Source organism: Salmo trutta, chromosome 14 (genome assembly GCF_901001165.1).
Source record: "Salmo trutta chromosome 14, fSalTru1.1, whole genome shotgun sequence".
NCBI lineage: Eukaryota > Metazoa > Chordata > Actinopteri > Salmoniformes > Salmonidae > Salmo > Salmo trutta.
The window spans coordinates 68236645-68260396 of record NC_042970.1 but is presented as its reverse complement, the minus strand read 5'-3'; the positions used below and the strand labels follow the sequence as shown (position 1 = coordinate 68260396).

The window sequence follows — 23752 nt, the reverse complement described above, 5'->3', positions numbered from 1 at the left end:
CGTCTATATGAATTCTTAACACATTTACAGGCATGTTATGCAAAAAAAACATCTATATATTGGCACATTTAATCAATGGGTTAATTTTTATAAACTGGGTGGTTCGAGCCCTGAATGCTGATTGGCTGAAAGCCGTGGTATATCACGGGGATGACAACACATGTATTTGTACTGTTCTAATTACGTTGGTAACCAGTTTATAATAGCTCTACGTTGTGTCGTGCCTAAGAACAGCCCTTAGTTGTGATATATTGGCCATATACCCCACCCAATCGTGCCTTATTGCTTAATGAGCCTATTTTTGACTGCCGTGGTAATGTACCAGTATCATATAACTACAGAAGGACTTGACCCTTTCGTGACCTCATCACACAGCCCATGTCCACTGTCAGACACTGTTGTCCTCTAATGATTATGCCCCCATTATCATATGGATCTATCTGATATGGATTAACTAGGGTTGGAGTTAATCCACTGTACTGTAAATACCAGTGGATCAGACTGGCCTGGTATTAGGGAGACATTGTGGATCAGACTGGCCTGGTATTAGGGAGACATTGTGAATCAGACAGGCCTGGTATTAGGGAGACATTGTGGATCAGACAGGCCTGGTATTAGGGAGACATTGTGGATCAGACTGGCCTGGTTATAGGCGGACATTGTGGATCAGACTGGCCTGGTATTAGGGAGACATTGTGGATCAGACAGGCCTGGTATTAGGGAGACATTGTGGATCAGACTGGCCTGGTTATAAGCGGACATTGTGGATCAGACTGGCCTGGTTATAGGCGGACATTGTGGATCAGACTGGCCTGGTATTAGGGGGACATTGTGGCTCAGACTGGCCTGGTATTAGGGGGACATTGTGGCTCAGACTGGCCTGGTATTAGGGGGACATTGTGGATCAGACTGGCCTGGTTATAGGCGGACATTGTGGATCAGACTGGCCTGGTATTAGGGGAACATTGTGAATCAGACTGGCCTGGTATTAGGGGGACATTGTGGATCAAAATGTCCTGGTATTATGGGGGCATTGTGGCTCAGACAGGCCTGGTATTAGGGGGACATTGTGGATCAGACTGGCCTGGTATTAGGGGGACATTGTGGATCAGACAGGCCTGGTATTAGGCGGATATTGTGGATCAGACTGGCCTGGTATTAGAGGGACATTGTGAATTAGACTGTCCTGGTATTAGGGGAACATTGTGAATCAGACTGGCCTGGTATTAGGGGGACATTGTAGATCAAACTGGCCTGGTATTAGGGGGACATTGTGGATAAAATTATCCTGGTATTAGGGGGACATTGTGGATCAGACTGGCCTGGTATTAGGGGACTTTGTGGATCAGACTGGCCTGGTATTAGGGGGACATTGTGGATCAGACTGGCCTGGTATTAGGGGACTTTGTGGATCAGACTGGCCTGGTATTAGGGGACATTGTGGATCAGACTGGCCTGGTATTAGGGGACATTGTGGATCAGACTGGCCTGGTATTAGGAGGACATTGTGGATCAGACTGGCCTAGTATTAGGGGACTTTGTGGATCAGACTGGCCTGGTATTAGGGGGACATTGTGGCTCAGACTGGCCTGATATTAGGGGGACATTGTGGATCAGACTGGCCTGGTATTAAGGGGACATTGTGGATCAGACTGGCCTGGTTATAGGCGGACATTGTGGATCAGACTGGCCTGGTACTAGAGGGACATTGTGGATCAAACTGGCCTGGTATTAGGGGGACATTGTGGCTCAGACTGGCCTGGTATTAGGGGGACATTGTGGCTCAGACTGGCCTGGTATTAGGGGGACATTGTGGCTCAGACTGGCCTGGTATTAGGGGGACATTGTGGCTCAGACTGGCCTGGTATTAGGGGGACATTGTGGATCAGACTGGCCTGGTTATAGGTGGACATTGTGGATCAGACTGGCCTGGTATTAGGGGAACATTGTGAATCAGACTGGCCTGGTATTAGGGGGACATTGTGGATCAAAATGTCCTGGTATTAGGGGGGCGTTGTGGCTCAGACTGGCCTGGTATTAGGGGGACATTGTGGATCAGACAGGCCTGGTATTAGGCAGATATTGTGGATCAGACTGGCCTGGTATTAGGGAGACATTGTGAATCAGACTGGCCTGGTATTAGAGGGACATTGTGAATTAGACTGTGCTGGTATTAGGGGAACATTGTGAATTAGACTGGCCTGGTATTAGGGGGACATTGTAGATCAAACTGGCCTGGTATTAGGGGGACATTGTGGATAAAATTATCCTGGTATTAGGGGGACATTGTGGATCAGACTGGCCTGGTATTAGGGGACTTTGTGGATCAGACTGGCCTGGTATTAGGGGACATTGTGGATCAGACTGGCCTGGTATTAGGGGACTTTGTGGATCAGACTGGCCTGGTATTAGGGGACATTGTGGATCAGACTGGCCTGTATTAGGGGACATTGTGGATCGGACTGGCCTGGTATTAGGAGGACATTGTGGATCAGACTGGCCTTTATTAGGGGACTTTGTGGATCAGACTGGCCTGGTATTAGGGGACTTTGTGGATCAGACTTCCCTGTACTAGGGGACTTTGTGGATCAGACTGGCCTGTATTAGGGGACTTTGTGGATCAGACTGGCCTGGTATTAGGGGGACATTGTGGGCCGTACAAGTTATTAACTCTCCTCTTTCATCTGTTACCCCTCAATAGAAAGACATACTGTAACTGTGACCTTCAGAACAGGGCTTAGAGGGAGATCTAGAGGTGTGGTAGGGAGATAAACATGGCAGGGGGAATATAGAGAAAGAAAAGACAGAAACTTACACTTACAGGAATGTTGTGGTCTTTTTTTCCTTTATGGGAGGAAGCCACATGTGCAAGGTACTGGATGACCTTTTTAGTGTTTTCTGTCTTGCCAGCACCAGATTCACCTCTGAGAAGACAGAAAACATACAAGACAGATTCCTGGGTTAGTAGATGGGGAAGAATGACGTGTGTGTGTGTGTGTGTCAGAACTGTCTTTCTGACTGGCAGATGTTTTTGTGAGGAGATTATGGCACTTGGGAAACTCCATAAACAGTCTTGAGCCGGGGGTGAGAGAGCTAGCCAAGCTCTGCTCCCTGCAACTCCGCTAAACAACAAATTATGTGAAAATAAACCACAGTTGCAAGGTTTATCGGATGAGGCAGTGTAGCAGGGCTTTTGTGTATCTATATGTGCTGTTTATTTTATTTGAGCTAGTTTAGTTCATCGGCTGTGGTTGAGGGTGGGACTCACGGACCCACAGCGATGACAGCTTTAGAGCAAGGAAGTATGTTTTTGCAAGCTCTTCAAGCCATGCAGAAAGAATCCTATCCCCAAGTGACACTTACTGTACAGTAACATCAACACACAATGCATACCAGTGGTTTTAAAATAGGTACTCATTCTACGTAATCACTGGTGGTTAACATTGAACTTTCTCCCAGATCTCTGGCTCAACGCTAGGTTATATCTATTTCAGCAAAATGATCTGCAAAATAAAACTAAATGACATGATGATCTTCAAATAAATGACAAGGCCCCGGAATACTCACTAAGTGTGAAACCAATTACCATAACAAAGTCATGTGTAGTTTCTTTCTTTCAGATTCCCCTTACCTGGCGATGTGGTGAAGTCCTATAGTAGTCTAGTCTAGTATTATGAATATGCTGTATGGCTGATGAGTTGTGTGTTTAGTGTTGAGCTCAATAACCACCGGGAGAAGAGGGTGTTTCTGGCCGCGTCTGAAATGACGGGCTCTGGTCAAAAGTAGTGCACTATGTAGGCATTAGGGTGCTAATTAGGACACAACCCGTGAGTGAGTGATTGCATCAATGTCCATGAGGTTGGCATTGAACTGGACGTGTTAGATTCCTCAGGTTGGTTCGCCTTGCTGCAGAGGAGACGACTCGTATTCTCAGGGACTGACTTATAATCACATGGCATCTCTGTGCAGCATTTACATTGCTATGACCACCGTCTCCTACAGTGTGTGTGTGTGTGTGTGTGTGTGTGTGTGTGTGTGTGTGTGTGTGTGTGTGTGTGTGTGTGTCAGTCACCATACAAATCCATCATAGCAGATGTGAGATTTTATGATAGTGTTCAAGCCACACGTCCGACATCCATCCAAATTCTTCCATGCTCCCCCAGACTTAGTCATGTATGGTGAGAGGCTAGGAAAATATGTGTTGCGTGTGGCTGGTAGCCTTGGGGGCTCCAGGGACATTTTGGGTGATGGTGGATCGGGTTCAGACCAGCGCAGGGAGAGAACACACAATTGGAGAAACTTTACCCTGTATACTCTTTCACACATCATCGGTGTAGGCCTGTCACAGGGGCTTACAATGAGATGCCACGCTGACATTTTTCTTGGCAGCATTCCTGTCATCTGTAGATATTGGGCGCTAGACTGGAATACAGCCAACGGGTAAGGGTTTTGTGTGTGTGTGTGTGTGTGCCAGAAATACCAAACATTTCCCAGCTTCCCTGCCCCAAGCCTAAGTCTCTTTTCCGTAAGTGTCTGTCTCACTGTTCTGTGTCACTAAGTTGCTCCTTTTAAAATAACTAGAGGCCCCTGGCTCTGTTCTAGCTCAATTCAATTGATTCCTCTTTCGACCTATAATCAGTGTTAAGTACATTCATGTCGGCTTCAATAGGCTACGCTTCATTCTTAGTTGAATAGAGCTTCTGCAGGAATGCAATGCAGCAGGTAATTTCCCATTTCATTTTCGGGACTACTAAGTGAGGAAGAGATGCGCATAACAAAGATAATTGAATCGTGAATGTTATGCAATTAAGCTGGCGCTTTTCTAAACCATCTGGTCCAAACCAGTGACGTGTGGTATTATACTATGCAGGCTGGATGCAAGGAGTCAAACTGAGAAGACACTTTCCTGTAAATCCAGCAACCCATGCAACACAGAACACAGAAAGAGAGAAGAAAAGGGCTGAGCAGACATGGCTCAGAGGTTACTCACGTGCAAAGAATTGATTGGTCCTCTCGATCTGGAAGGGAAAGAGAAAGAGGGAGAGAGAGAGAAATGGGGAGAGAGAGAGAAATGGGGAGAGAGAGAGAGAGAGAAAGAGAAAAGGGACAGAGAGAGAGAAATGGGGAGAGAGAGAAAGAGAAATGGGGAGATAGAAATTATACACAGTGTCAGCATTTAGCATACTCATCGGCAATGGCCCATTCCCCCAAATCCCTCTTTCAAACTGAAATTAGTTCTTGTACCAAATGTATCACTGGCTGACAGATGTACACCAAAGTCATTTTACAGAACATAGCCAACTTTACTGAGCTTGGTGAGTTTGCCATCAAATGAGATACTCCCTTCAAACAGGTTGAAGGTCATTGTCTGCACCAGGAACGAAATGTAATTTCACTAAACATTTCAAAAACCTCAGGATCCAGACATTTCACAGGTGTTCTGAGGCACACAAAATGGAGGAGGAATAGAGGACTCTTTCAAAGGAAAGCTTTGTAGTGCCAAACCTCTGCAATACAGAGATAAGGGCTGATAGTGTACCTTGTCACTATTAGGCTGGGGAATTGAGGGAAGCTGAACGTAAAACTGCTGAAAGCTACACTCTTAGAAAAAAGAGTTCCAAAAGGGTTCTTCGGCTGTCCCCATAGGAGAACTCTTTTTGGTTCCAGGTAGAACCTTCTGCGAAAAGGGTTATACATGGAAACCAAAAGGGTTCTAAATAGCACCTTTTTTCCTAAGACTGTATGTCGGCTATGTCCATCATGTGCATGTAGCCTATGTGAAAACAGTTTACATATGAACTCATTGAACTCAGTTAGACCACGGTAGGCGTAATACTGCAACCAAAGCCCATCTTTCTCTGTATTTACAGTCTTGTTATTTTAGAGCCCTGTATCACTGAACTGGTTGGCTGACGACAGAAACACAGCTCTCTAGGAAGAAGGCAGAGCATCAATGTGATTTACAGTCAGCAAGAAAGAGGAGAGAGAGGAGAAAGAGAGAGAAAGAGAGAGAGATGCTTTGGTTTAACGGCTAGAGGATCAGGAAGAAGCAGGAGGGAGCCATTTGAAGTGACAGTGAGGTTGGGACAGTTTGTCAATCACTGAGCTCCTTCTCATCTAATAGGCTGAGGTGAACGGGGGCACCACAATGGGTTTTTTATTATATTTTTTTTTATTTCACCTTTATTTAACCAGGTTACAACTGTGACCTGGCCAAGATAAAGCAAAGCAGTGCGACACAAACAACAACACAGAGTTACACATGGAATAAACAAACATACAGTCAATAACACAATAGAGAAAATGTCTATATACAGTGTGCAAATGAGGTAAGATAAGCGAGGTAGGCAATAAATAGGCCATAGTGGCAAAATAATTACAATTTAGCAATTGAACACTGGAGTGATAGATGTGCAAAAGATGAACGTGCAAATAGAGATACTGGAGTGCAAAGGAGTAAAAAAATAAAAAATAAATAACAGTATGGGGATGAGGAAGTTGGATGGCCTATTTACAGATGGGCTATGTACAGGTGCAGTGATCTGTGAGCTGCTCTGACTGCTAGAGCTTTTCTTTTTTCGGAATTGGGGGCCGTATTGAGTAGCTTGGATGAATAAGGTGCCCAGAGTAAACTGCCTGCAACTCAGGCCCAGAAGCTAGAATATGCATATAATAGGGGGACATTGTGAATTAGAAAACACTCTAAAGTTTCCAAAACTGTTAAAATAATGTCTGTGAGTATAACAGAACTCATATGGCAGTTAAAAACCTGAGAAAAATCCAACCAGGAAGTGGGAAATCTGAGGTTTGTAGTTTTTTTAAGTGATTGCCTATCCAATACACTGTGTCTATGGGGTCAGATTGCACTTCCTATGGCTTCCACTAGATGTCAACAGTCTTTAGAACGTTGTTTCAGGCTTCTACTGTGAAAGGGGAGCGAATAAGAGCTGTTTGAACCAGGGGTCTGGCTGAAAGCCTTGAGTTGTTTATCGCGCACGGCCGTGAGCGCGAGCTCCGTTCCCTTTCCTTTCTAAAGACAAAGGAATTGTGCGGTTGGAATATTATTGCAGATTTATGATTAAAATCATCCTAAAGATTGATTATATACATCGTTTGACATGTTTCTACGAACTATAATGGAACTTTTTTGACTTTTCGTCTGGACTTTGTGAGCGCGCCTTGTGCATTTGGATTACTGGACTAAACGCGCGAACAACAAGGAGGTATTTGGACATAAAGATGAACTTTATCGAACAAAATGAACAGTTATTGTCTAACATGGAGACCTGGGAGTGCCATCAGATGAAGATCATCAAAGGTAAGTGATTCATTTTAATGCCATTTCTGACTTTTGTGATACCTCTCCTTGGTTGGAAAATGGCTATATGGTTTTCTGTGGCTAGGCGTTGACCTAACATAATCGCATGGTGTGCTTTTGCCATAAAGCCTTTTTGAAATCTGACACAGCGGTTGCATTAAGGAGAAGTTTATCTTTAATTGTATGTTAAACACTTGTATCTTTCATCAATGTTTATGATGAGTATTTCTGTAATTTGATGAGGCTCTCTGCACTTTCACCGGATGTTTGTTTGAGACAATGCATTTCTGAACATAACGCGGCAATTTCAAATGAGGTTTTTGGACATAAAGATGAACTTTATCGAACAAAACACACATTTATTATGTAACATGGAGTCCTGGGAGTGCCATCCGGTTAGTGATTCATTTTAACGCTATTTCTGTCTTTTGTGACACCTCTCCTTGGTTGGAAAATGGCTGTATGGTTTTCTGTGGCTAGGCGCTGACCTAACATAATCGCATGGTGTGCTTTTGCCTTAAAGCCTTTTTGAAAAGAAGTTTATCTTTAAAATGGTGTATAATACTTGTATGTTTGAGGATATTTAATTATGAGATTTCTGTTGTTTGAATTTGGCGCCCTACAATTTCACTGGCTGTTGGCGTCCCACATATCCCAGAGAGGTTAAAGTTAGTGAGGGAGATATGAGTCTCCAGCTTCAGTGATTTTTGCAATTCGTTCCAGTCATTGGCAGCAGAGAACTGGAAGGAAAGGCGGCCAATGAGGAATTGGCTTTGGGGGTGACCAGTGAAATATACCTGCTGGAGCGCATGCTACGGATGGGTGTTGCTATGATGACCAGTGAGCTGAGATAAGGGGGGCTTTACATAGCAAAGACTTGTAGATGACCTGGAGCCAGTGGGTTTGGCGATGAATATGAAGCGAGGGTCAGCAAACAAGAGCATACAGGTCGCAGTGGTGGGTAGTATATGGGGCTTTGGTGACAAAACGGATGGCACTGTGATAGACTGCATCCATTTTACTGAGTAGAGTGTTGGAAGCTATTTTGTAAATGACATCGCCGAAGTCAAGGATCGGCAGGATAGTCAGTTTTACGAGGGTATGTTTGGCAGCATGAGTGAATGATGCTTTGTTGCGAAATAGGAAGCCGATTTTAGATTGGAGATGCTTAATGTGAGTCTGGAAGGAGAGTTTACAGTCTAACCAGACACCCAGGTATTTGTAGTTGTCCACATTTTCTAAGTCAGAATCGTCCAGAGTAGTGATGCTGGATGGGTGGCAGGTGCAGGCAGCGATCTGTTGAAGAGCATGCATTTAGTTTTACTTGCATTTAAGAGCAGTTGGAAGCCACGAAAGGAGAGTTGTACGGCATTGAAGCTCGTCTGGAGGTTAGTTAACACAGTGTCCAAAGAAGGGCCAGAAGTATACAGAATGGTGTCGTCTGCGTAGAGGTGGATCAGAGAATCACCAGCAGCAAGAGCGACATCATTGATGTATACAGAGAAGAGAGTCGGCCCAAGAATTGAACCCTGTGGTACCCCCATAGAGACAGCCAGAGGTCCGGACAACAGGCCCTCCGATTTGCCACACTGAACTCTGTCTGAGAAGTAGTTGGTGAACCAGGCGAGGCAGTCATTTGAGAAACCAAGGCTGTTGAGTCTGCCGATAAGAATGTCGAAAGCCTTGGCCAGGTCGATGAATACAGCTGCACAGTATTGTCTCTTATCGATGGCGGTTATGATATCGTTTAGAACCTTGAGCGTGGCTGAGGTGCACCCATGACCAGCTCGGAAACCAGATTGCATGGCGGAGAAGGTACGGTGGGATTCGAAATGGTCGGTGATCTGTTTGTTAACTTGGCTTTCGAAGACCTTAAAAAGGCAGGGTAGGATAGATATAGGTCTGTAGCAGTTTGGGTCTCTGCCCTTGAAGAGGGGGATGACTGCGGCAGCTTTCCAATCTTTGGGGATCTCAGACGACACGAAAGAGAGGTTGAACAGGCTAGTAATAGGGGTTGCAACAATTTCGTCTGATAGTTTTAGAAAGAGAGGGTCCAGATTGTCTAGCCCGGCTGATTTGTAGGGGTCCAGATATTGCAGCTCTTTCAGAATATCAGCTGTCTGGATTTGGGTGAAGGAGAAATGGGGGAGGCTTGGGCAAGTTGCTGTGGGGGATGCAGGGGTGTTGACCGGGGTAGGGGTGGCCAGGTGGAAAGCATGGCCAGCTGTAGAAAAATGCTTATTGAAATTCTCAATTATTGTGGATTTATCGGTGGTGACAGTGTTTCCTAGCCTCAGTGCAGTGCTCTTATTCTCCATGGACTTTAGTGTCCCAGAACTTTTGGAGTTTGTGCTGCAGGATGCAAATTTCTGTTTGAAAAAGCTAGCCTTTGCTTTCCTAACTGCCTGTGTATATTGGTTCCTAACTTCCCTGAAAAGTTCCATATCGTGGGGGCTATTTGATGCTAATGCCATACACCAGAGGATGTTTTGTGCTGGTCAAGGGCAGTCAGGTCTGGAGTGAACCACGGGCTACATCTATTCCTGGTTCTACATTTTTTGAACGGGGCATGCTTATTTAAGATGGTGAGGAAAGCACTTTTAAAGAATAACCAGGCATCTTCTACTGACGGAATGAGGTCAATATCCTTCCAGGATACCCAGGCCAGGGCGTTTAGGAAGGCCTGCTTACTGAAGTGTTTTAGGGAGGGTTTGACAGTGATGAGGGGTGGTCATTTGACCACAGACCCACTACGGACGCAAGCAATGAGGCAGTGATCGCTGAGATCCTGTTTGAAGACAGCAGAGGTGTATTTAGAGGGCAGGTTGGTTAGGATGATATCTATGAGGGTGCCTGTGTTTACAGATTTGGGGTTGTACCTGGTAGGTTCATTGATAATTTGTGTGAGATTGAGGGCATCAAGCTTAGATTGTAGGATGGCCGGGGTGTTAAGCATGTCCCAGTTTAGGTCACCTAACAGTAGGAGCTCTGAAGATAGATGGGGGGCAATCAATTCACATATGGTGTCCAGGGCACAGCTGGTTTAAGGGCACAGCTGGGTTAACAGACAAGTTGCTTTTTGTCAAACAAGTGTTCCAGTGATTTAATTTTCTTAACTCGAGTGGATTTGATTAATAGTAACCAAATTTGACATCGGGTTGCATAACCTCTTCAGATTAGAGTTACTGGAGAGTCAGAACAGCTCTACACAGTTGTCATGACGTTGGCCTCTTTGGGTACAGGAAGGACAGTTGACCCCCTCCCCTTTGTACCATCACCCAACCTACCTTCCCCCCCAACCCAGGGTTGTAAAAATTCCAAGAGGAGAATCTACTACAACATGTTTCATAGAGAGACAAAGGAAATTCTTCCAACTCATAGAATTGGAGAACCTAGCGACGTGTGTTCTGGAGAAGATATGGAAGATTGATGAAGACTCCAGCTACGAACTGATCCGCTTGGTACAATTTTGTGATACTCAGAAGAGACAACATAGCCATATTACCCTAAAACAGTCTACATGATAGCCTCAGCGATGAGACTGAATCCACATGGGTGTATACAATGTATTATTAACCTGTCTGGGCTAGGGGGCAGTATTGAGAATTTTGGAAAAAATATGTTCCCATTTTTAACTGCCTCCTACACCAACTCAGAAGCTAGAATATGCATATTATTGTTCAGGTTTGGATAGAAAACACTCTGAATTTTCTAAAACTGTTTGAATGGTGTCTGTGAGTATAACAGAACTCCTATGGCAGGCAAAAACCTGACAAGGTTTCAAGCAGGAAGTACCCTGTCTGACAAGGAGTCGTGCGTCTTACATCTTTTTATTGAAAAGTAAGGATCTTAGCTGTAACGTGACAATTCCCAGGGCTCCGATAGGCTCTCAGAGCCCGGGAAATAACTGAAGGTTTACGAGGGAGTCTCAGGCTGAAACACATTATCACCTTTTGTAAGTGGCTGCTCCGAGGACCTTTGAATGAGGCGCGTGCATGAGTCGCTCCTGAGGAGAAATTTTATTCGGCTGTTTAGGCTCAATGCATACTCCCGGTCGGAATATTATCACTTATCTACGAGATAACTGGCATAAAAATTGGTTTTAAACAGCGGTTGACATGCTTCGAAGTACGGTAATGGAATATTTAGACATTTTTGACACGCCAATGCGCCATGCGCGGGACCGTGAAGAAGCATTCTGATAGTGTCTAGAACTCACGAACAAAACGTCGCTGTTTGGATATAACGATGGATTATTTGGGACCAAACCAACATTTGTTATTGAAGTAGAAGTCCTGGCAGTGTATTCTGATGAAGAACAAGCAAGGTAAGAACATTTTTCTTATAGGAAATGTGATTTTGGTGGAGGCTGACCTGGGTGGGTATCTAAATAGCTAGCCCTGTAATGCCGGGCTATGTACTTAGATTATTGCAAAATGTGCTTCATCCGAAAAGCTATTTTAAAATCGGACATATCGAGTGCATAGAGGAGTAATGTATCTATAATTCTTAAAATAATTGTTATGCTTTTTGTGAACGTTTATCGTGAGTAATTTAGCAAACTGTTAGTAAATTCCCCGGAAGTTTGCGGGGGTTATGCTTTTTCTGAACGTCACATGCTAATGCAAAAAGCTGTTTTTTGATATAAATATGAACTTGATTGAACAGACATGCATGTATTGTATAACACAATGTCCTAGGTGTGTCATCTGATGAAGATCATCAAAGGTTAGTGCTGCATTTAGCTGTGGTTTGGGTTTATGTGACATGATATGCTAGCTTGAAAAATGGGTGTCTGATTATTTCTGGCTGGGTACTCTGCTGACATAATCTAATGTTTTGCTTTCGTTGTAAAGCCTTTTTGAAATCGGACAGTGGGGTTAGATTAACAAGATTCTTGTCTTTAAATAGCTGTAAAATAGTCATATGTTTGAGAAATTGAAGTAATAGTATTTCTAACGATTCAAAAATCGCGCCACTGGAATTTCAGTAGCTGTTACGTAGGTGGGACGAAATCGTCCCACATACCCGAGAGAGGTTAAGGATAAAGCTATTTGTAATACATTGAGATGCTATGTACTGATGTTAATGTGATAGAATTATATTTCTGTAACCAAGTCTAGCTCAGTCATAGGCACGCTCCCAGGGACACATACAGGACCAGGCGTCATTTGACAAGCCTGTTCTCTGGGTACTATAAAAGACCCCCTGATTTACATTTCTACATACCAGGCCTACACTCCATTGCGAGTTGGCTCATAGGTTTGACCATCCAAGTACTCTACTGAAAGTGAACTATACCACGTGGTTAACTTTTACTATCGATATCGACAGAATAAGAACAAGTCTTTGATATTAATTATTAGTCTGCAGCTAAGTAAATTATATCATCGAACGCGAAGACCAACCACATCCATTCTATGACAACATTCATGAATGTCGCTCTGAACGATCCATTCTAACCGAGAGAGAGAGAGAGAACGCTGACAAACTCTCCATCAGAACAAAACTCTCCAACACGAATCCCGACGACACATGAGCGTAAATATATATTGATATTGCAATTGTTCCCGAATGAGTGAGCCTTCAATTGTCAATTGTTAATATTAATGAACTCTGTGTAACTTCTCAGCTTACCGTTTTATGACCCATTGTCTAACAGACCAGCCATGCTTGTTAGCCAGTAGGGCACATTACTATGCCAATCCTTGGTGACGATAATTACTGTTTGTATGTTTTCTGTTAATTACTTAGTGTAGTAAATAAATGATTTTAAGACAATTGATGTATGGATGATTTTAGTAAAGACTGGGTTCGTGCAGATAACCAAGAATTACAACTTTCATGATGAGACTGAAACAACATACGGGTTAAGATTGACTGCTATCGATGTAAAATATTACTAAGTATTTTAAGAGTTTATTCAGAGGATAACAGCTCTATAAACGTTCTTCTGTGGTGCCCCGACTTTCTAGTTAATTACCTTTACATGATTAGCTTAATCAGGTAATATTAATTACAGAGAAATAATTTTATAAGTTAGCATGTCATATCACTTAATCCGGCATAGCCAAAGACACAACATATATGGTGCCCCGTGTGAGGCCTCAAACTAAAATGCACGTTGGCTCATTTTGATAATACATATATGGTGCCCCCGTGCGAGGAATCTAAGATAGAATTGGACTTTGCTGTGAAATTCTATATATCAATTGTGCAAACAGAATTGTACAAACAGCCTGCTATCTAAACAAAGTGATTGTGCATTTTCCATTGAGAGAAGCTATTTAAAATAGCCCCGGTCTTATATCGATAGCAGTGAGGAATAAATTCCAGTTTTAGTCCGTTAGGCCAAACGGTACTATTTCTGTCGGTAAATATTAACTTCTAGAGTAAGGTTAGAATTTAGAAGTTAACTGTCCGGTAACCGAGCCGAATAATTTGCCTACCGCACTAGGACAGTGTGGGCAGACCGTATGCGTATCTGTATTTTAGTACCGTGTCGCTCCGGTCAGCAGAAACGCTAGCAGAATATGCTGAATGGGGTTAAGGTGAGACGTCACTAGAAAACCCACCCTTTCCATAAGTGAAAGGATCCTATTTTGGTGCTTGGAAGGATACTTCTGAACCAAGTAGCAATAGCTTAGCATTACGGGCAAGCTAACAGAGAGGGAACATTTCCTCTCTCCGTACCACGTTTAAAATTCCTCCGTAGCGCGACGGAAGTCCGACCTTTGTACTTCCATTTAAATTTCATCATTCTGCACCCTGGTGGTGAAGAATTGCCAGCACATCTCTAGGGGAAATTCAAACGTGGAGCACGGGATATGACGTCTCATTCAATTTAACTAACAAGTGAAATTGCCAGATTTACCTTTTCAAGTGGATCTTTTTAAAAAATATCCAAAATTGATTGGGTGTCCATAATGAGACATGATTAACTTTTTCCAAACTTAACTTAGATGAAGCAAGGCTCTCAGGTTAATTGAAAGTTAATTCCCAGATAGCCTATACAGGTTTGATATATCATAAATAGATTAATCAGTAAAATCTGCTTTAGCAAGGCACCTTCAGTAAAACCCATTACTGACGGGAGTGAATCCCATGTGGCTTCGGCCTTAAGGGAAAGTATAGTGGTGAATGTACCCTAAACATTTAAACTACATTACTGTTAGGATAACTCCGCAATCTGAATTGCTTGGGTATCATTGCCTCATTCAATTTATTTAGTTAAATTGTCGAACATACCTTTCTAGGTTCTTCCAACTGAATGAGACAACTTAAACTTTGCATATTAACCTTGATGAAGCAACCTCTCAGGTAATTCAAAGTTAATTCCCAGATAGCCTATACAGGTTTGATATATCATAAATAGATTAATCAGTAAAATCTGCTTTAGCAAGGCACCTTCAGTAAAACCCATTACTAACGGGAGTGAATCCCATGTGGCTTCGGCCTTAAGGGAAAGTATAGTGGTGAATGTACCCTAAACATTTAAACTACATTACTGTTAGGATAACTCCGCAATCTGAATTGCTTGGGTATCATTGCCTCATTCAATTTATTTAGTTAAATTGTCGAACATACCTTTCTAGGTTCTTCCAACTAAATGAGACAACTTAAACTTTGCATATTAACCTTGATGAAGCAACCTCTCAGGTAATTCAAAGTTAATTCCCAGATAGCCTATACAGGTTTGATATATCCTAAATAGATTAATCAGTAAAATCTGCTTTAGCAAGGCACAGTCAGTAAAACCCCTTTACTGACGCTCAGCCCAGGTAGGAGCGTACCCTAGTGGTGAAGGGTCCCAACATTTGACCTACGGTTTACACTTATGATATCCAATCAATGGAGATTGTAGGAACCAATCGTCTCATTCAATTTAATAAGTTAAATTGTCGAACATACCTTTCTAGGTTCTTCCAATTAAATGAGACAACTTAAACTTTGCATATTAACCTGGATGAAGCAAACTCTCAGGTAATTCAAGTTTAATACCCAGACAGCCTACCCAGGTAGGACTAATCATTGGCATTGATTAATTCAATTTGCTTTTGCAAATTCATTCACGCCCAACTTCCACAGTACTGTACAGTACTGATGGTTCATTAACGTCTATAAATAGATTAAAATCGTCTTTGCAGCTCCCCACGTTCCAAAACCAAATTTTGGAAAATTAGGAAAAGCATTTTTCCTTTCAAATGTTCTAATGTGCAAGCTATCAGAGGGGGTGGTCCCCACTCGCCCGCTAATTAGTGAACCTCCACCCGTAAATGGATTGATCTCTGACCTCAGCAGCGATAACAACCCTAATTATGCCATTAGTGGAAAAGCAGACAACAATGTTTTCCAAAATCAACCATCGGGTGCAGGCCTCGTAAAGGTTCTCTCCAGTCTAGCTCTGATGTCTTGCCATCCGAGATTGCCATCTGTCCAATACCGCAGTGCACAGCTGAAGCACGAGCAGGTAATGGTAGACATAAAGGGACAGGTGGAGAGAACCGGGAAACCAATGACCAAGGCAGACAAGGGAAAAATTCTGCTAGCTATGGAACTGCGTTCGAAAACTGAACAATTAAATGTAATTGCAAAAACGTATGACGATGAACAAGCACAAGCTCTTCAACAAAATCGTTTTCTACAGGAACAAAATCATAGGCTACAGGAACAACTCGATTTAGCCAAAACTAAATACGATGATGTCCACGACAAACTAGATAAATCTGAAGAGTTATCTGCAAACAGGAGCGCTCAACTTGACAACATGCATGCTGTTTTGTTGAATGTTACTCAAAATAACACGGTGCTCCTCAAAGCGCTGCAGACCAAAGACGATCAGTTAATGAACACAATGACAAAGTTGGATGATAAATCAGCAGAACTTATTGAAGTCGCTGACCAAATGAATGATGAGAGAACTCAGGTGATGAGGTTGGAAATATTGATTTCTAAGCAAGCAGAGGAAATCTCATCACTGAATCTCTCGCTCCGTACTCAAGACCTCTATCTGCAAACCATGACAGATAAGTTTGAGACCGAAAGGAGCAGGTGTGACACTCACGTGTCCAAAATCAGTACTCTAAGCGCTCAAGTGGACTCTGCAATGCAGCAGAATTCCACCCTTAGGTACCATCTGGAGGAAATCCAGAATGGTCACGCTCTACAGCGCGACTTCCCATCCAAGCAACCGGAGCCCTGTACTCACAGGAGTGAAGACAATAGGTTTCAGACATTGCCTCCCTCATGTGTCCCTCAGTCTTCTCCTCTTTGCCCTTCGGCACTGAGTTATATGGCGCCTCTTGGCCAACAACAAGGCTTGGCTTCCTCTCTTGGCCTTTCGGCCCCAATCTCTCCACAGGATGAAGCCAACCCTCTCCGCCCGCTTGGCGCGGAATACCTTGACAAACTCGTCAAGAAATTCCCCACCTTTGACCCCGTTCCAGGTCAGCCAAACGATACTGAGACGTTCCTAGCTGACATAGAGGACGCGTTGGATGGCTACCCAAACGCTACGGGTTCTGACAGGGTTTACCTGTTGAAGCGAATGTCAAATAGACACGTGACAAGGTTCATTCGTCTACAACAGCAACACGTGCTAAATGACTACACTAAACTTGCCACAGCTTTGAAATTAGAATTCAGTGGTTCTGCGACTCGCAAACACGATAGCTCACTGGCTAACACCGTCAAACAAGCTCGGAACGAACACCCACAAGCTTACTATCATAGGCTTCGTTCAGCTTACTTTGGCCTACTCACAGAAACAGGAATGGAAGAGCTTTTACCATTCAAACAAATGTTTCTGTCGAACATGTATCCCACCTTCATTACCTACTTGGGCCCTGCCGCCCACGTTGGCTTGCCTATCTTACAACTCAGAGAGCTTGCAAGCACAGCTTTTGAGGCATCAAAAGTTCACAACGCTAAGAGCCCTGACCACTCGGTTTTGAAGTTTAACCAGGAGCACTCACTCCAGTTAGAGGGTGCATTATCAGGTATTGGAGCGTCGAGAGATGACGCACAACAACAGTTTCTACCACGAAACCATGATTCCAATAACCTCCGCGGTCGAAATAACTGTAAAGTACGTAGCCATCAACATGACTACCGCTACAATCGACCCGTTCGCTGCGTTCCTGCACCCAACCCACAAAAAGTGTCAGAGCACAAGAGTAACAAAGGGTTGAAGGACGATCAAAACGTAGACCAATGTTCTCCAGAAGTCCCACTACGGGAAGAACTTAAGCGAGAACAATTTGAGAAAAGGGTAAAAGATAAGTCACAAGGACTAGACGGGGAATTACCGGACACTAGGTCCGCAGGAATTAACACCCATAGCAAGGACGTTAAAGTTCAAATTTCTCCCGCTCTCATTCAAGACCCTATCCAGGGCCCGCTTGATCAAGAAACAAGCCCCCGGGCTTTGTCTATAGACTCTGATACAAAAGTTGCGAAGAAAAAGGTCAAACGCTTCGTTAAAGCCAAGCCCACTCAAAATCGGAAAAGTCAATCTGCTTCCACCTTGAACAGACATGGCACATCACGTCGTTGCGAACGACCACTCCACTTTGTGGGGAATATGTCCACTAACCACGAATCTAAACGGCCATACCTGGAAACAGTCCTGGAGGACTGCTTAGCTTATCATGCACTAATTGATTCGGGTGCGACAATATCACTCATCTCTCAAACATTGTTTGATGATCTAAAAAGGGCTTTGAAGCCAACTAAAGGTTGGTTAAAAGTGGAACGATGCGACACTAAACTTCGAGGGGTCACTCAGACTACCTCGCCTCTCACATTGAGAGTCATGCTGAAACTACACTTCCAGGACGTATCGCTCGTTCACCCTGTGTATGTTACCAGCCTCTAAACTGTAACCCTCCTACTTGGAGCAGACTTGATGGATCGGTTACTCCCATTGATGGATTGGAAAACCAACCAGGTATGGTCACAGGCCACAGTGCCTTCTCCACTGACCACACTGTCTTCCCCTAACGCTAGCTGCAACGCAGTCCTTCACGAGGGGTATCTGTCGAAAGCACCCCTTGGGAAAAAGACGTTTAGAAACCTCTTGGTACAAAATCCGATCCATGGAGATATTACGATATCTCGACACATTCCATCAGCCAACCTGATTGACCATTCTTTTCATGATTTCGAGCCAGCTGTCTCTGTGAATGAGCAACTTCCCTCCTCCTTGCAGTCGTGCAATACGGTAGTTGAGATGAACTTCTCTTGCCCTTTGGACACTTCCGCAAGCACTGCGGCCGTCCCAGCAAGAAAAACATCGATGCGCAGAGTATACTCTGCTTCCGATGATACACCTTCCGCTTTGTTGGGGACTGTCACCCCTTACAATGACACTAATGGCGTCAGTCCAGCAACTGACCCGATGACTCCCACTGGTGAAACACTTTGCAATATCACAGACCGATATCCTCGTCTCAGTTCGCAGGTAATGAAGAGGTTGCCACACGCGGACGCAGTGGGGACTGACATGCCTCGACAGCCACTGAGCGTTTTGAAGCACAAACACCAGGAGATCTGGTTGAAAGGTTACAGCCATTCTCATAACAACGCGGCCGCTGAAAGCTCGTACGTAGGGTCCGATCTTCTTGTTTGCGCATCGGGCACCAACACCACCCGCTGGTGGGGGGGTCCCGAGGCACAAAGGGGGGGAATAGTAGCCCAGACCCATGATGAGCCTCATCGAGGCCGGTGGGGGGGTCAAGACTACGGACAACACCGTACGAGGCCGCCAGAGCATAAATCAAATCTAGTTGTAAACTCTCCTATGAGAACAGTGAGGAGCAGACAGGCCCCTAGACGGGGATTATCTTAGAACACATCTAAGATAGTAATGAGGTGTACCACACTGGTCGTAAAGGAAGTCCAGTGGACTTGTCCACCTCCAAAACAAATGGCATCAATAATCATTCTTTGCCATGTGTAGGTTCAACTACAATACAACTAGTAAAATGCTCCAATCATGTGTTCCGGTAGATAATATTTCAGAATAAATCGGTAGGATAACTGGTCCCCTTGAGTACCAGTACCAATACTAGCAACAGTCAGTCCAGCTACAATCAGTAAGAAGGTTAGAGATTTAACCAATCAAATTACCATTGACAACAGCGACATAGGAGTCACTCAGAGTGCAACACGTGGAGGGGAATCTCCAGTGCACTCTTCCAATGGTTAACACACATGTCACTAATAAATAGGACCCTCCATTCAGGAGGAAAATTATTAGAAGTCATGAACCATGATCACACCACGTATGACTGGTCCAATACTTAAAGAGTACTTCCGTCGTGAGGTTAGCTCCTCCGTGGATAACATAGCTATGAAATAGACTTCATACCTAACGCCACTACAATAGTGGAAGACACCGTGACTTGTAGAAAACTACTACAGACTCCCTTGACACCAATTCTGACTGACCTCCAGGCATTGACCTGAAAATTACCTGACTACGTCAGACTCATTCTGAACAAGTTGTAATCTGCCCGGATACTTGGTTTTCTTCCCTTGACATGCGCGCTTGTGTAAGCATAAGCGCACATGCACAACGGAACATCCAATTAGGATTTATGCTAGGACCACTTAAGGGCCCAAGCAATATACCAGCCTTAGTAAAGTTGAACATTTACTTCTAGGCCTTTGACTCTACAGCACTCACCAGTTTTCTTCCCAGAAGTCCATAGGTCATCCCTGTAGACTGCCCAAAACTAGTGCATTACAGCTGTAGACTTATCATATAGCTATCAACTTAGGATAGCGCCTAAGCAACACACCAAGTAGGAAAAACCCTAGATATGGCATTAGAGACAATGCCATGATAATCATTTTGCCAGAACATTGGACGTATATAGAATACAGTCCAATTAGATGATTTGTTTTTGTGTGAGAACTATATTTTATTTATTTTTTGTTTTGTTTATGCTTTCATTCCTTTTCGGTTCAGTTCCTTTGACGCATAGGAAGTGATAGAGCCATAAACAAAGTCCCCATACAACCATCACTTAGTGCCACAACGCCGCTCATTGGGGAATGAATGTAATCATATATATTTCATGAGTGTGTGTGCGTTGTTAACATCTGCCTAAGTTACTGCCCAGATCTTCCAGTCTGGACGACGGGTCCGGAACGGCGACCCCAAATCCGGACACCCACAACCTATCCTTGTGGCGGCATGCCCGCTGTCAGAGAGACTACCAAGGTAAACCACCAGAGGGGGGGACCGCAACGGCGATCAACAACCAGGACATCCCCTGGCCCTCCCTGGGGTACTTTACAGCTTCCAGGGAACCTACCAAGGTACGCCACTAGAGGAGACCGCATCGGCGATCACCAACCGGACCTCAACTGCCCATCCTTGTGGTGGACGGCTCCGCTTTCAGAGAGCCTACCAAGTTCAACCACCAGAGAGGACTGCAACGATGATCTACCAATGGGACATCACGTGGTCATGATTTTATGTTGATTTGTAACTTGCAGGATAAACAAGATCCAAACCACCAGGGGGGGTATGTCATGACGTTGGCCTCTTTGGGTACAGGAAGGACAGTTGACCCCCTCCCCTTTGTACCATCACCCAACCTACCTTCCCCCCCAACCCAGGGTTGTAAAAATTCCAAGAGGAGAATCTACTACAACATGTTTCATAGAGAGACAAAGGAAATTCTTCCAACTCATAGAATTGGAGAACCTAGCGACATGTGTGTTCTGGAGAAGATATGGAAGATTGATGAAGACTCCAGCTACGAACTGATCCGCTTGGTACAATTTTGTGATACTCAGAAGAGACAACATAGCCATATTACCCTAAAACAGTCTACATGATAGCCTCAGCGATGAGACTGAATCCACATGGGTGTATACAATGTATTATTAAGGATAAAGCTATTTGTAATACATTGAGATGCTATGTACTGATGTTAATGTGATAGAATTATATTTCTGTAACCAAGTCTAGCTCAGTCATAGGCACGCCCCCAGGGACACATACAGGACCAGGCGTCATTTGACAAGCCTGTTCTCTGGGTACTATAAAAGACCCCCTGATTTACATTTCTACAGACCAGGCCTACACTCCATTGCGAGTTGGCTCATAGGTTTGACCATCCAAGTACTCTACTGAAAGTGAACTATACCACGTGGTTAACTTTTACTATCGATATCGACAGAATAAGAACAAGTCTTTGATATTAATTATTAGTCTGCAGCTAAGTAAATTATATCATCGAACGCGAAGACCAACCACATCCATTCTATGACAACATTCATGAATGTCGCTCTGAACGATCCATTCTAACCGAGAGAGAGAGAGAGAACGCTGACAAACTCTCCATCAGAACAAAACTCTCCAACACGAATCCCGACGACACATGAGCGTAAATATATATTGATATTGCAATTGTTCCCGAATGAGTGAGCCTTCAATTGTCAATTGTTAATATTAATGAACTCTGTGTAACTTCTCAGCTTACCGTTTTATGACCCATTGTCTAACAGACCAGCCATGCTTGTTAGCCAGTAGGGCACATTACTATGCCAATCCTTGGTGACGATAATTACTGTTTGTATGTTTTCTGTTAATTACTTAGTGTAGTAAATAAATGATTTTAAGACAATTGATGTATGGATGATTTTAGTAAAGACTGGGTTCGTGCAGATAACCAAGAATTACAACTTTCATGATGAGACTGAAACAACATACGGGTTAAGATTGACTGCTATCGATGTAAAATATTACTAAGTATTTTAAGAGTTTATTCAGAGGATAACAGCTCTATAAACGTTCTTCTGTGGTGCCCCGACTTTCTAGTTAATTACCTTTACATGATTAGCTTAATCAGGTAATATTAATTACAGAGAAATAATTTTATAAGTTAGCATGTCATATCACTTAATCCGGCATAGCCAAAGACACAACACAGTGGTGGTTGATGCTACTGTACATAACTTAACATCTGTCAACGTTGCCTTGTACTCCAGTTAATAGGCACTGGGATGGAAATATTTGTGATTTTTTGTAACCACATTTTTATTTATTTTGTACGTTTTTCATGGGGGGGTACAAGTACAATATACAAATTCGTATAATTTCAGTTCATATCGTATTTACCTGTGGGCTGCCACTCAAAAAAGAAAATAAAAAAACATTTAGAAAAATGGTACATAAATACAAAGTATTGATCGTTATGATCATATTACAGAGTTACAAAGTTATAATACATTTAGCGTGTAAAGAATGATTGCTAGTAGTCCAAGTAATTGCCACCAGATAATGTTTCTAAGACTTCATTCCTCGCACTCGTAAACACCACATAAAGCACTGTCTGCCACCAGACCAAACTGTCTGCCACCAGACCAAACTGTCTGCCACCAGACCAAACTGTCTGCCACCAGACCAAACTGTCTGCCACCAGACCAAACTGTCTGCCACCAGACCAAACTGTCTGCCACCAGACCAAACTGACACAATGGGAGGCATCCGATCAGTCCACGGAAGCAGTGGGCTCCAAATGAACCCAAGTTTGTGGCTGCCGGCCAGGTTAGCACCAGAGAGTGGCAGTAGAGAGGAGTGTAAGGGGGGTGGTGAGGTGTGAGGTCATGGGAACTAACTGTGGTTCGGCTGCCAGCATCAGCGCCTCCTCAGGCCTCTCAGCTGTGTCACATGCCTGGCAGAGCTGGAGTACCACAGATAAGACAAAGGCCATCAGCTCCCTTCCTTTCTGCTGTGAGTCCCTTCCTCCGGGCTCCGGAGGTAGACCACTGACGCCAGATAGACCTTTGTGGTCAGTTCTGGCCGTGAGTCTGACGAGGGCTGGGCTCTTGTCACCGAGGCAGAGCAAGGGGCTGATCCACAGTAAGAGGCAGAGCATGGGGCTGACCCACAGTAAGAGGCAGAGCATGGGGCTGACCCACAGTAAGAGGCAGAGCATGGGGCTGGCCCAAAGTAAGGGCCCAGAAGCACAGTTTGGGACTGTACATAACCCATCGTATCTACTAGCAGTGAGTTTATAGAGGGAAAGGTGGGAACATAACTGACCAGATATCCCATATCAAGTTTCATAGCCTAAGTGCCATGTGCCGAGTTCTCAGATTGGACTATAAAAGACCATGACCAATATAGCATAAGAGAGAGAGAGCTGCTCACACCAGCAATGACTCATCAGGAGCAGAACAGCATCGTAGCCCTGAAGACAGCCTTCTGTCCAATCTGTATCTCTACCACGAAGGAGCACTTCTATGTTAGATAGGCTTTACCCCTGAAGACATCAATAACCTGATTATGTCTGGGAATACATGCCTTATTAGGTTTAAAGAGTTTCCATCCAATCTGGGAGAGTCATGATGAGCAGTGGAAAGGTGGATGGAAAGGATTGTGATGCATTATTAGATTGTCTCCTGTGAGGTACC

The 23752-nt window shown here is 43.9% G+C and overlaps 1 protein-coding gene across 11 annotated transcripts in view; it reads right to left on the bottom strand.

Annotated features, from left to right (window-relative positions):
- The window catches only part of LOC115147207 (myosin-10), a 106185-nt gene that overhangs the window by 43407 nt on the left and 39026 nt on the right, over positions 1 to 23752 (bottom strand). For 6 of the 11 annotated variants that reach the window (XM_029689293.1, XM_029689297.1, XM_029689296.1 and 3 more), the window contains exons 4-5: positions 4991 to 5018; positions 2816 to 2924 (exon numbers count right to left, since the gene is read on the bottom strand). In XM_029689293.1, the coding sequence (XP_029545153.1) occupies positions 2816 to 2924; positions 4991 to 5018 (137 nt within the window). The remainder of the gene's footprint in view (positions 1 to 2815; positions 2925 to 4990; positions 5019 to 23752) is intronic. The other 5 variants (XM_029689294.1, XM_029689298.1, XM_029689301.1 and 2 more) reach the window with 1 other exon arrangement.